General features: G+C 46.1%; 1 protein-coding gene across 1 annotated transcript in view; it reads left to right on the forward strand.

Annotated features, from left to right (window-relative positions):
• LOC122932882 (membrane-associated phosphatidylinositol transfer protein 3-like) overlaps positions 1 to 16,264 on the forward strand; it is a 787,926-nt gene that overhangs the window by 696,060 nt on the left and 75,602 nt on the right. The window contains exon 10 of the mRNA XM_044287536.1: positions 13,645 to 13,815. Within this exon, the coding sequence (XP_044143471.1) occupies positions 13,645 to 13,815 (171 nt within the window). The remainder of the gene's footprint in view (positions 1 to 13,644; positions 13,816 to 16,264) is intronic.

The following is a 16,264-nucleotide window of genomic DNA, read 5'->3' on the forward strand; positions in this document are numbered from 1 at the left end:
TTCCGTGACAACACCAGACAAGTTCACCGGCAGAGGGCTCCGGTGGATTTAACTGGTGGGCCGGAAAACTAGTAAGAGCCCCAGAACTGCTCATACTAGGGTGGGCCACAGGGTCCCTAGCATGGCGGTCCCCTTGCTCTGCCTGGCGGCATCTACACCGCCTTGGGGGCTCATCATCGCTAGATGATGAGGGGGACACGGATGACAACAGGAAAGTGGGGTCATCCTCGTCCTCACTAGGAGTCTCGGACTCAGAGGCAAGCTGGGCGTATGCCTCCTCGGCCAAGAACATCCGGCGGGCCATAGGGGAGTGTGTGTCTGCGTGTGTGTGTGCGTGCGTGTAAATCTTTATTCAGTGTGCGTGTGTGTGGGGGCACGGGTGTTCGCGTACTTATCCCTAAAACTAACAGAAAAAAAAAGACTAACTAAAAAAAGGGGAAAAAATTCGAAAATTAAAAAATTCAAAACCACTGATCAACCGTCAGAAGTTGATCAGCGGTGGGGTGTCCGATGCGCTAACAGTGGCCGGACGCTAAGAGTGCCGGCCACAGTCAGCATACGCACACAAAGAAAAAAAAAAACTGCTTGCGCCCCAAAAAAGTTGTGGGGGGGGCAGGGGGAAAGCGGAAGCACCCCTGGGGGGGTCTAGGGTCACACAGCTGTGCTGTGGACCTCAGACACCCTATTTAAGGTGATGCAATCAAAGTTTTTTTTCCCACTTACTTTCCCTTTTATATCCCTGCCTAGCCCAACCTTTCCCTAGCCTTTCCCTAATTACCTGGGGCATGGGGCACATGAGGGGTGCTGGGGCACAGATCAGGTGCTGGGGCACGGATGGGTGCTGGGGCACAGATGGGGTGATGCTGGCTTAGATCCAACACGTGCTCCTCTCTCCTCTGCTCCCCGGACACAAAAGGAGGAGGAGAGGAGCGTTGCCAAGATTTGAACCTCTCGCCGCCCGCCCACCTACCAATCAGAAGCGATCCTGAGAGGTGATGTCACCATCACCTCTCAGGATTGCAGGATGGTGATTGGTGGTGTAATATCACACCACTGATCACCATCCTGTTCCTGGTTATCGGGTCCTCAGAGACCCGAATAACTCGGAAACGCAGCAAACCGCAGGTCTGAATTGACCTGCGGTTTACTGCGATCGCCTACACGGGAGGTCATAGGACCCCCCCAGCGCATTGGCCCCAGGTGCCTGCTTAATTCCTATTGTCCAAGGGCATGAGGGTAGTTTTATCCCAGTTTACATCCAGACTTGAAACCTCTCCAAACTGATGTATCGTTTGAATGATGCTCAAGAGCGTAGATTGTGTCTGTTGAACATAAAACAAAATATCGACTGCATAGAGAGAAATTCGGTCTTCAATTCCTAATATCCCAAACCCCAGGATCCTAGGATCCTGTCTAACTCTAGCGGCCAAGGGCTCAATATAAATATCAAATAAAATAGGAGAAAGTGGACATCCCTGGCGAGTGCCTCTAGTCAAAAGAAAACTTATTGTAAGATGACCATTTATATTCAATCTTGCGGTAGGAGATCTATACAGTAGTTTTATCATATTAGTAAACCTAGCGCCCAAGCCCATCTTATGAAGCACTCTCCACAGGAACCTCCATTCCACTCTATTGAAGGCCTTAGAGGCGTCTATAGACAAAATAGATCGTGTATCATCCCCCGGACGTCTGTATATTAGTTAAGAGATTATGTAAATTGTAATGGGCCCCTTTCTTAGGCATAAAACCAGTTTGGTCTGGGTGTATAATTGATGTCATAACACTAGATAACCTCATAGCCAAAATCTTAGAGAAAAGTTTAACATCTGTATTAAGAAGAGAGATAGGTCTATATGACCCCAAATCATTAGGGTCTTTACCCTTCTTTAATACCAGTGTAATGACAGCCCCTGACATTGTTTCTGGAAGGGATTCCTCCTTTATTGAATCAGTAAGTGTTCTCCACAGATAAGGAAGAACAGTCTCCCTATACTTACGATAAAACCCATACGGGAATCCATCCAATCCAGGAGAGGAGTCCCTGAACAGGCTTTAATTACATTGTCTATCTCTTGAAGGCCTAGGTACATCTCAAGACGTTCTTTTTGACTATCTGTAAGAACTGGAAGGAAAATAGAATCCAAGTACGAGTCAATCACATCCTCTGGAAGAACACTCTCTGATTCATATAATTTTGAAAAGTAATTTGTAAATGTTTCCATAATTCCCTCCTGATCTTCAATAATGGTCCCATCCATAGCACAAATGCTACGAATCTCTTTCTTTTGGTCCTGGCTAGCTATTACCCTAGCCAGCATCTTCCCGGGACGCCCTGCCTCAAAAAAATATTTTTGTCCTCTAAATAACAACCTCTGTTGATCTTTTTCCAAAAGAAAATCAGAGAAAGCCTGACCTGTCCTCTGCATAATCTCTCTAGCTTCCTTCGATTTTAACTTGGCGTAGCCAACCATTCCAGCCGCAGCTGCTTCCTCTAATTCTTTCTCCTTCACAGCATATCGTTTACTCACATTAGCAATTGTACTGATAAAGATCCCTCTCATGACCGCTTCAAACACATCCCAAACAAATTGAGGTTTAGCTGAAGCTGTATTTTTATCCCAAAAGGAAGTAATCTCATTTTCTATCTGGTTATGATTATTAATAGCTAGTGGGGATTCAATCTAAATGGGGGTTTCTGTCTGAGGTTATTCCTAACCATACACAGCTCTATTAAAAAAGGAACATGATCTGAAACGGATCTGGTCTCATATTTCATCCGTTTGATACAGTTTAAATATCCTTTATTTATCATGGCCAGATCAATTCTAGACATAGATCTTCCAGATTTACTTATACATGAGTAGGCCCTTTTTCCTTTGAATAGGTATTCCTACATCTGTCAGTAAATTAATTAAATAACTAAATCTAACTAACTAGCTATGGTCTCATTAAAGTCTCCCGACACTAAACTAGCTTTATTCTGGTTTTAAAGATAAGATTTACATTCACACGAATGGGGAAAAATGCCCATTTTCTGAACCAATAGAAGTCTATGGGGCTATTCACATGGCCGTTCTCTTAAATGTCAAAGAATAGCAACTGTGAAAAATAAGGAAATGTCTTACTGTTGGCTATTATCTCAGTTATATGAACTCCATTGAAATCAATGGGCCCGTTTTTTTATGGCTGTTTAGACAATAGTGGACCTGTCTAATGGCCTTTAGAAAATGGTAAGGCCTCTTTCACACTAGCGTGTGGCTCTGGATGCGTTCAAGGTGCGTTCAGTGAAACTCGCACCATTTTGCAAGCAAGTTCAGTTAGTTTTGTCTGCGATTGCTTTCAGTTGTTCAGTTTTTTCCACACGGGTGCAATGCGTTTTGATGCGTTTTTCATGCGCGTGATAAAAAAGCCTGAAGGTTTACAAATAGAGTTGAGCGAACACCTGGATGTTCGGGTTCGAGAAGTTCGGCCGAACTTCCCGGAAATGTTCGGGTTCGGGATCCCAACCCGATCCGAACTTCGTCCCGAACCCGAACCCCATTGAAGTCAATGGGGACCCGAACTTTTCGGCACTAAAACGGCTGTAAAACAGCCCAGGAAAGGGCTAGAGGGCTGCAAAAGGCAGCAACATGTAGGTAAATCCCCTGCAAACAAATGTGGATAGGGAAATGAATTAAAATAAAAATTAAATAAATAAAAATTAACCAAAATCAATTGGAGAGAGGTCCCATAGCAGAGAATCTGGCTTCCCGTCACCCACCACTGGAACAGTCCATTCTCAGATATTTAGGCCCCGGCACCCAGGCAGAGGAGAGAGGTCCCGTAACAGACAATCTGGCTTCATGTCAGCAGAGAATTAGTCTGCATGTCATAGCAGAGAATGAGGCTTCACGTCAGCCACCACTGCAACAGTCCATTGTCATATATTTAGGCCCAGCACCCAGGCAGAGGAGAGAGGTCCCGTAACAGAGAATCTGGCTTCATGTCAGCAGAGAATCAGTCTTCATGTCATAGCAGAGAATCAGGCTTCACGTCACCCACCACTGCAACAGTCCATTTTCATAATTTAGGCCCAGCACCCAGGCAGAGGAGAGAGGTCCCGTAACAGACAATCTGGCTTCATGTCAGCAGAGAATCAGTCTTCATGTCATAGCAGAGAATCAGGCTTCACGTCACCCACCACTGCAACAGTCCATTGTCATAAATTTAGGCCCAGCACCCAGGCAGAGGAGAGAGGTCCCGTAACAGACAATCTGGCTTCATGTCAGCAGAGAATTAGTCTGCATGTCATAGCAGAGAATCAGGCTTCACGTCAGCCACCACTGCAACAGTCCATTGTCATATATTTAGGCCCAGCACCCAGGCAGAGGAGAGAGGTCCCGTAACAGAGGATCTGGCTTCATGTCAGCAGAGAATCAGTCTTCATATCATAGCAGAGAATCAGGCTTCACGTCACCCACCACTGCAACAGTCCATTTTCATAAATTTAGGCCCAGCACCCAGGCAGAGGAGAGAGGTCCCGTAACAGACAATCTGGCTTCATGTCAGCAGAGAATTAGTCTGCATGTCATAGCAGAGAATCAGGCTTCACGTCAGCCACCACTGCAACAGTCCATTGGCATATATTTAGGCCCAGCACACAGGCAGAGGAGAGAGGTCCCGTAACAGCAGGATCTGGCTTCATGTCAGCAGAGAATCAGTCTGCATGTCATAGCAGAGAATCAGGCTTCACGTCAGCCACCACTGTAAGAGTCCATTTTCATAAATTTAGGCCCAGCACCCAGGCAGAGGAGAGAGGTCCCGTAACAGACAATCTGGCTTCATGTCAGCAGAGAATCAGTCTTCATGTCATAGCAGAGAATCAGGCTTCACGTCACCCACCACTGCAACAGTCCATTTTCATAAATTTAGGTCCAGCACCCAGGCAGAGTAGAGAGGTCCCGTAACAGACAATCTGGCTTCATGTCAGCAGAGAATCAGTCTGCATGTCATAGCAGAGAATCAGGCTTCACGTCAGCCACCACTGTAAGAGTCCATTTTCATAAATTTAGGCCCAGCACCCAGGCAGAGGAGAGAGGTCCCGTAACAGAGGATCTGGCTTCATGTCAGCAGAGAATCAGTCTGCATGTCATAGCAGAGAATCAGGCTTCACGTCAGCCACCACTGCAACAGTCCATTGTCATAAATTTAGGCCCAGCACCCAGGCAGAGGAGAGAGGTCCCGTAACAGACAATCTGGCTTCATGTCAGCAGAGAATTAGTCTGCATGTCATAGCAGAGAATCAGGCTTCACGTCAGCCACCACTGCAACAGTCCATTGTCAGATATTTAGGCCCAGCACCCAGGCAGAGGAGAGAGGTCCCGTAACAGAGAATCTGTCTTCATGTCAGCAGAGAATTAGTCTGCATGTCATAGCAGAGAATCAGGCTTCACGTCACCCAACATTGGAACAGTCCATTGGCATATATTTAGGCCCCGGCACCCAGACAGAGGAGAGGTTCATTCAACTTTGGGTAGCCTCGCAATATAATGGTAAAATGAAAATAAAAATAGGATTGAATGAGGAAGTGCCCTGGAGTCCAATAATATATGGTTAAGGGGAGGTAGTTAATGTCTAATCTGGACAAGGGACGGACAGGTCCTGTGGGATCCATGCCTGGTTCATTTTTATGAACGTCAGCTTGTCCACATTGGCTGTAGACAGGCGGCTGCGTTTGTCTGTAATGACGCCCCCTGCCGTGCTGAATACACGTTCAGACAAAACGCTGGCCGCCGGGCAGGCCAGCACCTCCAAGGCATAAAAGGCTAGCTCTGGCCACGTGGACAATTTAGAGACCCAGAAGTTGAATGGGGCCGAACCATCAGTCAGTACGTGGAGGGGTGTGCACACGTACTGTTCCACCATGTTAGTGAAATGTTGCCTCCTGCTAACACGTTGCGTATCAGGTGGTGGTGCAGTTAGCTGTGGCGTGTTGACAAAAGTTTTCCACATCTCTGCCATGCTAACCCTGCCCTCAGAGGAGCTGGCCGTGACACAGCTGCCTTGGCGACCTCTTGCTCCTCCTCTGCCTTGGCCTTGGGCTTCCACTTGTTCCCCTGTGACATTTGGGAATGCTCTCAGTAGCGCGTCTACCAACGTGCGCTTGTACTCGCGCATCTTCCTATCACGCTCCAGTGCAGGAAGTAAGGTGGGCACATTGTCTTTGTAGCGTGGATCCAGCAGGGTGGCAACCCAGTAGTCCGCACAGGTTAAAATGTGGGCAACTCTGCTGTCGTTGCGCAGGCACTGCAGCATGTAGTCGCTCATGTGTGCCAGGCTGCCCAGGGGTAAGGACAAGCTGTCCTCTGTGGGAGGCGTATCGTCATCGTCCTGCCTTTCCCCCCAGCCACGCACCAGTGATGGACCCGAGCTGCGTTGGGTGCCACCCCGCTGTGACCATGCTTCATCCTCATCCTCCTCCACCTCCTCCTCATCCTCGTCCTCCTCGTCCTCCAGTAGTGGGCCCTGGCTGGCCACATTTGTACCTGGCCTCTGCTGTTGCCAAAAACCTCCCTCTGAGTCACTTCGAAGAGACTGGCCTGAAAGTGCTAAAAATGACCCCTCTTCCTCCTCCTCCTCCTCCTCCTCCTGGGCCACCTCCTCTTCCATCATCGCCCTAAGTGTTTTCTCAAGGAGACATAGAAGTGGTATTGTAACGCTGATAACGGCGTCATCGCCACTGGCCATGTTGGTGGAGTACTCGAAACAGCGCAACAGGGCACACAGGTCTCGCATGGAGGCCCAGTCATTGGTGGTGAAGTGGTGCTGTTCTGTAGTGCGACTGACCCGTGCGTGCTGCAGCTGAAACTCCACTATGGCCTGCTGCTGCTCGCACAGTCTGTCCAGCATGTGCAAGGTGGAGTTCCACCTGGTGGGCACGTCGCATATGAGGCGGTGAGCGGGAAGGCCGAAGTTACGCTGTAGCGCAGACAGGCGAGCAGCAGCAGGATGTGAACGCCGGAAGCGCGAACAGACGGCCCGCACTTTATGCAGCAGCTCTGACATGTCGGGGTAGTTGTGAATGAACTTCTGCACCACCAAATTCAGCACATGCGCCAAGCAAGGGATGTGCGTCAAATTGGCTAGTCCCAGAGCTGCAACGAGATTTCGCCCATTATCACACACCACCAGGCCGGGCTTGAGGCTCACCGGCAGCAACCACTCGTCGGTCTGTTGTTCTATACCCCGCCACAACTCCTGTGCGGTGTGGGGCCTGTCCCCCAAACATATGAGTTTCAGAATGGCCTGCTGACGTTTACCCCGGGCTGTGCTGAAGTTGGTGGTGAAGGTGTGTGGCTGACTGGATGAGCAGGTGGAAGAAGAGGAGGAGGAAGCCGAGAAGGAGGAGGTGGCAACAGGAGGCAAAGAATGTTGCCCTGCGATCCTTGGCGGCGGAAGGACGTGCGCCAAACAGCTCTCCGCCTGGGGCCCAGCTGCCACTACATTTACCCAGTGTGCAGTTAGGGAGATATAGCGTCCCTGGCCGTGCTTACTGGTCCACGTATCTGTGGTTAGGTGGACCTTGCTACAGATGGCGTTGCGCAGTGCACACTTGATTTTATCGGATACTTGGTTGTGCAGGGAAGGCACGGCTCTCTTGGAGAAGTAGTGGCGGCTGGGAACAACATACTGTGGGACAGCAAGCGACATGAGCTGTTTGAAGCTGTCTGTGTCCACCAGCCTAAATGACAGCATTTCATAGGCCAGTAGTTTAGAAATGCTGGCATTCAGGGCCAGGGATCGAGGGTGGCTAGGTGGGAATTTACGCTTTCTCTCAAATGTTTGTGAGATGGAGAGCTGAACGCTGGCGTGTGACATGGTTGAGACGCTTGGTGACGGAGGTGGTGGTGGTGTTGGTGGTACATCCCCTGTTTGCTGGGCGGCAGGTGCCAACGTTCCTCCAGAGGCAGAGGAAGAGGCCGAGGCGGCAGCAGCAGAAGAGGTAGCAGGGGGAGCCTGAGTGACTTCCTTGGTTTTAAGGTGTTTACTCCACTGCAGTTCATGCTTTGCATGCAGGTGCCTGGTCATGCAGGTTGTGCTCAGGTTCAGAACGTTAATGCCTCGCTTCAGGCTCTGATGGCACAGCGTGCAAACCACTCGGGTCTTGTCGTCAGCACATTGTTTGAAGAAGTGCCATGCCAGGGAACTCCTTGAAGCTGCCTTTGGGGTGCTCGGTCCCAGATGGCGGCGGTCAGTAGCAGGCGGAGTCTCTTGGCGGCGGGTGTTCTGCTTTTGCCCACTGCTCCCTCTTTTGCTACGCTGTTGGCTCGGTCTCACCACTGCCTCTTCCTCCGAACTGTGAAAGTCAGTGGCACGACCTTCATTCCATGTGGGGTCTAGGACCTCATCGTCCCCTGCATCGTCTTCCACCCAGTCTTGATCCCTGACCTCCTGTTCAGTCTGCACACTGCAGAAAGACGCAGCAGTTGGCACCTGTGTTTCGTCATCATCAGAGACATGCTGAGGTGGTATTCCCATGTCCTCATCATCAGGAAACATAAGTGGTTGTGCGTCAGTGCATTCTATGTCTTTCACCGCTGGGGAAGGGCTAGGTGGATGCCCTTGGGAAACCCTGCCAGCGGAGTCTTCAAACAGCATAAGAGACTGCTGCATAACTTGAGGCTGAGACAGTTTCCCTGGTATGCATGGGGGTGATGTGACAGACTGATGGGGTTGGTTTTCAGGCGCCATCTGTGCGCTTTCTGCAGAAGACTGGGTGGGAGATAATGTGAACGTGCTGGATCCACTGTCGGCCACCCAATTGACTAATGCCTGTACCTGCTCAGGCCTTACCATCCTTAGAACGGCATTGGGCCCCACCATATATCGCTGTAAATTCTGGCGGCTACTGGGACCTGAGGTAGTTGGTACACTAGGACGTGTGGATGTGGCAGAACGGCCACGTCCTCTCCCAGCACCAGAGGGTCCACTAACACCACCACGACCATGTCCACGTCCGCGTCCCTTACTAGATGTTTTCCTCATTGTTATGGTTCACCACAACAACAAAAATATTATTTGGCCCAATGTATTGTATTCAAATTCAGCGGGATATAAATTTGAGGCCTAGTATTTAGGCGCTGGGTGACCGGTATGGATTTAGTGACAGAATTAGACTTGGAAATGCACAGTAGCGTGTGTGTGAAGTTATTCTGAATGACCCTATGTGCACCTTGAATATTATATACCCTTTTAGGGATAGATTTCAAATAGCTCTGATATAGCAGAAACCACTAAATTATGAAATTGCTAAATTGGGAATTGTATTTCAACCCAGAACAAAAAATGTGCTTTGACGGACACTAAATAACTTGCCCAGCCACAACAGGACAGCGGTAACGACAGATTTAGCGGGATATAAATTTGAGGCCTAGTATTTAGGCGCTGGGTGACCGGTATGGATTTAGTGACAGAATTAGACTTGGAAATGCACAGTAGCGTGTGTGTGAAGTTATTCTGAATGACCCTATGTGCACCTTGAATATTATATACCCTTTTAGGGATAGATTTCAAATAGCTCTGATATAGCAGAAACCACTAAATTATGAAATTGCTAAATTGGGAATTGTATTTCAACCCAGAACAAAAAATGTGCTTTGACGGACACTAAATAACTTGCCCATCCACAACAGGACAGCGGTAACGACAGATTTAGCGGGATATAAATTTGAGGCCTAGTATTTAGGCGCTGGGTGACCGGTATGGATTTAGTGACAGAATTAGACTTGGAAATGCACAGTAGCGTGTGTGTGAAGTTATTCTGAATGACCCTATGTGCACCTTGAATATTATATACCCTTTTAGGGATAGATTTCAAATAGCTCTGATATAGCAGAAACCACTAAATTATGAAATTGCTAAATTGGGAATTGTATTTCAACCCAGAACAAAAAATGTGCTTTGACGGACACTAAATAACTTGCCCATCCACAACAGGACAGCGGTAACGACAGATTTAGCGGGATATAAATTTGAGGCCTAGTATTTAGGCGCTGGGTGACCGGTATGGATTTAGTGACAGAATTAGACTTGGAAATGCACAGTAGCGTGTGTGTGAAGTTATTCTGAATGACCCTATGTGCACCTTGAATATTATATACCCTTTTAGGGATAGATTTCAAATAGCTCTGATATAGCAGAAACCACTAAATTATGAAATTGCTAAATTGGGAATTGTATTTCAACCCAGAACAAAAAATGTGCTTTGACGGACACTAAATAACTTGCCCATCCACAACAGGACAGCGGTAACGACAGATTTAGCGGGATATAAATTTGAGGCCTAGTATTTAGGCGCTGGGTGACCGGTATGGATTTAGTGACAGAATTAGACTTGGAAATGCACAGTAGCGTGTGTGTGAAGTTATTCTGAATGACCCTATGTGCACCTTGAATATTATATACCCTTTTAGGGATAGATTTCAAATAGCTCTGATATAGCAGAAACCACTAAATTATGAAATTGCTAAATTGGGAATTGTATTTCAACCCAGAACAAAAAATGTGCTTTGACGGACACTAAATAACTTGCCCAGCCACAACAGGACAGCGGTAACGACAGATTTAGCGGGATATAAATTTGAGGCCTAGTATTTAGGCGCTGGGTGACCGGTATGGATTTAGTGACAGAATTAGACTTGGAAATGCACAGTAGCGTGTGTGTGAAGTTATTCTGAATGACCCTATGTGCACCTTGAATATTATATACCCTTTTAGGGATAGATTTCAAATAGCTCTGATATAGCAGAAACCACTAAATTATGAAATTGCTAAATTGGGAATTGTATTTCAACCCAGAACAAAAAATGTGCTTTGACGGACACTAAATAACTTGCCCATCCACAACAGGACAGCGGTAACGACAGATTTAGCGGGATATAAATTTGAGGCCTAGTATTTAGGCGCTGGGTGACCGGTATGGATTTAGTGACAGAATTAGACTTGGAAATGCACAGTAGCGTGTGTGTGAAGTTATTCTGAATGACCCTATGTGCACCTTGAATATTATATACCCTTTTAGGGATAGATTTCAAATAGCTCTGATATAGCAGAAACCACTAAATTATGAAATTGCTAAATTGGGAATTGTATTTCAACCCTGAACAAAAAATGTGCTTTGACGGACACTAAATAACTTGCCCAGCCCAGCTACAGCACTAGGGACAGATTTAGCTGGATATAAATTTGAGGCCTAGTATTTAGGCGCTGGGTGACCGGTATGTGATTAAGTGACAGAATTAGACTGGATATGGCCAAAAAATAAACAGACCTATTGCTGGTTAAATGCACTTGGTGTGACAGCTTCACCCTGATGTAGGCTTTAGCCAAAAAACAACCACACCATTGAGGGTTAAAATGCACTTGGTGACAGGCGCAGCTTGCCCCTGATTTGTATATGGCCAAAAATGAACAGACTATTGCTGGTTAAATGGCCTTGGTGTGACAGCTTCACCCTGATGTAGGCTTTAGCCAAAAACAACCACACCATTGAGGGTTAAATGCACTTGGTGACAGGCGCAGCTTGCCCCTGATTTTGTATATGGCCAAAAATGAACAGACTATTGCTGGTTAATGCACTTGGTGTCACAGCTTCACCCTGATGTAGGCTTTAGCCAAAAAACAACCACACCATTGAGGGTTAAATGCACTTGTGACAGGCGCAGCTTGCCCCTGATTTTGTATATGGCCAAAAAATGAACAGACTATTGCTGGATTAAATGCACTTGGTGTGACAGCTTCACCCTGATGTAGGCTTTAGCCAAAAAACAACCACACCATTGAGGGTTAAATGCACTTGGTCGCAGCTTGTGCTGGCGCACCACAAGACACAAAATGGCCGCCGATCACCCCAGAAAAAAGTGACTGACAAACGGTCTGGGCAGCCTAAAAACAGTGAGCAATTGAATTTCAGCAGCTCAATGATGCACAGCTGCAGATCGATCGATTAATCAAGTCCTTTGGAGAAGTTAATCTGCCTAATCTCGCCCTACTGTCGCAGCCGCAACCTCTCCCTACGCTAATCAGAGCAGAGTGACGGGCGGCGCTATGTGACTCCAGCTTAAATAGAGGCTGGGTCACATGGTGCTCTGGCCAATCACAGCCATGCCAATAGTAGGCATGGCTGTGACGGCCTCTTGGGGCAAGTAGTATGACGCTTGTTGATTGGCTGCTTTGCAGCCTTTTAAAAAGCGCCAAGAAAGCGTCACAAACGCGCCAAGAAAGCGACGAACACCGAACCCGAACCCGGACTTTTACGAAAATGTCCGGGTTCGGGTCCGTGTCACGGACACCCCAAAATTCGGTACGAACCCGAACTATACAGTTCGAGTTCGCTCATCCCTATTTACAAATAACATCTTTTAGCAACCATCAGTGAAAAACGCATTGCACCCGCACTTGCTTGCGGATTCAATGTGTTTTTTACTGGAGCCTCATTCACTTCTATAGGGCCAGGGCTGCGTGAAAAATGCAGAATATAGAACATGCTGCATTTTTCATGCAACGCAGAACTGATGCGTGAAAAAAATGCTCATGTGCACAGACCAATTGAAATGAATGGGTCCGGATTCAGTGCGGGTGCTATGTGTTTTCATCACGCATTGCACCCGTGCGGAAAACTTGTGTGAAAGGGTACCTTTCAGGTGTTAAAATAAATAAAAAATGCTCACCTCATCCATTTGAAGGTAAGGGAGCACTTGCTCTGCACTGTGGATAGCAGGACCTGACTCTTCCAGTTTTTTTTTTTTGTTTGTTTGTTTTTTCTTCTGACCCAGCAGAATGGAGGGCACTATTGGGGACAATATTTTTACAGGAGGGCACTATTGGGGCAATTTTTTGATTTAAGGGCACTAATAGGGTGCATTTTATATACAGGGGCACTGTAAAAAAAAAAAAATATGACATTCATTCATTTTTCTAGGCTGTTTTTAACGGCCATGAAAAACAGATGCAAAACAGCTATTAAAACCAAACGACCAGGAAATGGATGCACACATGGATGCAAAATGGTGATGAAAAACAGTGTTTCCGTTTTTAAAGGCTGATTTTTTGTATAACTGTTGTGTGAATGTAGCTTTGTTTTCTCTCTCTCTATCTGTAAAATCCAAGGTCGGGATCTTATATCCCACGTGTCAGTATAGTCCAGTGATGGCTAACCTACGGCACTCCAGCTGTGGTGAAACTACGACTCCCAGCATGCTCTATTCATTTCTATGAATTTCTGAGAACAGCCAAGCAAGTGTACATCTTGGGAGTTGTAGTTTTACCACAGCTGGAGTGCCGTGGGTTAGCCATCACAGGGATAGTCCCTCCTAATTGCCTGAAGCTGACTGCAAGAAATTATGGGCAAGCCTGCCAACCAAGCCCTCTCCCAGGGTCATGTGAGTCTCCTTTCTCATTTTCCTTGCACTGCTGTGCTATCTTCTGATCTGTAAAATGGAGGATGCCATTCTAAGTGAGTCGTCCAAAATGAATCAAACGTTTTGGATTCTCTGGAATCTCAATTTCTTGGGAAATTCATAACAAAGTTCCGTTACCTCTTTAATTGGCTTATATCTATTTATTTTCAATTTCCTGATGTTCTGTCTTTATTTTCATTTCCAGTGTGCCGGGCCCGACCTTCTTGTTGTCAGGTTTACAGTTTTTTCCATTCCGCTGATCCATCTGCCTCAAGACTGGAACCTTTGCTGGAGAAGACCTTCCACATGCTTCCACCATTCAGTGTACCCAGATACCAGAAAGATCCCCTGGGAGATGGAAAGTCTTACCTTTTAGGTAACCGACACTAATATGGAATTATGACTTACCTAATCAAACACTGAACTGTCACTGTATATCTCTTTTCAGGGGTACTACACCAATCTTGATCCAACAAATGGCAGTAATGTTACTAGTATGTGATGTCATAAAAATAATAGCACAAACCATTTGGTAATACTCATGTATGTATACTTAGTAAATCACATAGTGTCTGGTTCCTACACCAATGGCCTCATTGATTTGGTCCACACATGTACTGTGTCTGGCACTGCAGTCAACTCCATTTATGTGTATGCAGATAAGCCGCAACACCTGTCATGGATCATAGATGAGAGCAGAGCTGTGTAAAGGCCCGTTCACAAAGTCCGACTGATGGGCAATGATCAGGAACTAACCGATCATTCCCAATAACTGCCCATTATTGGCAGAGGTGATAGCAGCACTTACATGCAGCAATCATCCCCCTGTATGAGAATGAGCGAATGCTGGTGCAATCGTTCAACCCCATATAGGTTCATTGTCTACTGGCAGCAGATCTCTGTTTACTCAGGACCATGTGCTGCTGGCAAAAATGCTTTATAAAAGATGCAATCACCAGATCAATGATGCATGCTCATCTGGTGATCGGCGGCATATTTATAAGGGACGATCATCCCCGATACTTGCCCCAATCTTCAGACTGTGTAAAAGGGCCTTTTAAAAGGAATTTTCCAAAATTATAATATTCTATCCTCAGGCCATCAATATTTGATTGGTTTGGGTCCAACACTATACACTCCTATCAGATGTTTTGTAGTAGTGACGGGCAGTAGGGTTCATTGGACTCAGTACTTTCAGTACCAGGGTCCTAGGCTTGAATCCAACCAAGAACTGGACTGAGTTTGTCTGTTCTTACCGTGTTTATGTGGGTTTCCCTCCACACTCCAAAGACATACTGATAGGAAACTTAGATTGTGAGCTCCACTTAGGACAGCAAGTGATGACAATGTCTGTAAAGTGCTGTAGAATATGTCAGCGCTATATAAGTGAGTAAAATCAATCCAGTGCCAGAAGTCAGCAACAGAACTACACAGCTCTGTTCATTGTGCATTTGCACAATTGCTGCTCCCATTGAAGTGAAGTGAGGCACTGGAGCTACTGCAGAGTATCTGATCGGCAGTGGTGTAGGGTGTAGGACCCCAACCAATCATGTATTGATGGTCCTTCCTGAACATAGGCTATCAATATTAAAATTTAGGAAAACCTCTTTAACCCTGCTTCAGTCACATCAAAATTGTACACTTTTCTATTGTAGACTTTAATTTATGTCTCAAGTAAATATACTGTAGCTGGCACACAACTGAAGTGCATTCTAAATTTTTAGTGACATAACATTAGTCAGCTTTAAAAACCAGTACCATTTTGCCCCCTCTGTGTTCTATCAGTCATAAAAAAAAAATCTTAAATTTAGCTGTATGATAACTCGAATTTTGTTGGATGAGTTGTAGTTTTTATAGGAATCACTTGGGGATATATACAATGTATTACATAGACTGTATGGGGGATACAAAAAATACCCTACATCAGTGCTGCCATTGAACCATACGGCCTATGCAAAAACCCAGTTTGCCTTGGTTTGTCATGCTGGTTCATTTTGTAAAACGAATTGAAAACAATTGTTTATGGCAACAGTAAGTGAGACAAAATGTATTTTCTGACTGATAGAAACTTTTTCCACTTTAGAAATAATTGGTATTACTGCAATATGTAACAGTCAGGTATCACTAGAGAAGCATTCTGCATATATTATAGATCGGGTATATTTTAAAGACTGGGTATGGACAGGATAGGAACAGTGTAAAATTGTAACTTTATTTATGTTTGTGTGTGTGGAGTACAAATGTTTGGTGCAAATTTTTTGATGCTGTGATCCAGATGTTGATAAGCATCTGGGTCATGGCATCAATGAATAGCCTAATAAGGTGCAGAGGGTTGATTAGTAGTGTTGATCGAGCACCAAAGTGCTTGGGTGCTCGAGTAGAACACCTCGGGATGCCTGGGTGCTCTACAGAGCACATTGTAAGTCAATGGGAGAACCCGAGCATTAAACCAGGCACCCCCTGCTCTGAAGAGGGGAGTGTGTCTGGTTCACAGGAAAAGGTCAGAAATTGATGGAAACACCACCGAAATGGTTTGTTAACAGCATGGGGAGGATGTCTGGATGCATCTTGGACTCCCAGGTCGCTGCTGGGAACGATGTTGTCCGAGTAGTACGCCACTTTTACAGACTGACAATAATATGCACAAAACCATGTGATAAAATCGATTTTAGAGGAAAAATTGTTAGGAATCATTCTTTTCTGTATATATACATGTATATAAAGTGCAAGTGCTTCCAAAATCTACAAGGAAGCGGCATTCTGATACATCCTGCATATCACAAAGTAGGGCCTCATTCACATTGTGGTACAATTGTTCAGGTAGT

This window comes from Bufo gargarizans, chromosome 3 (genome assembly GCF_014858855.1).
Source record: "Bufo gargarizans isolate SCDJY-AF-19 chromosome 3, ASM1485885v1, whole genome shotgun sequence".
Classification (NCBI taxonomy): Eukaryota; Metazoa; Chordata; class Amphibia; order Anura; family Bufonidae; genus Bufo; species Bufo gargarizans.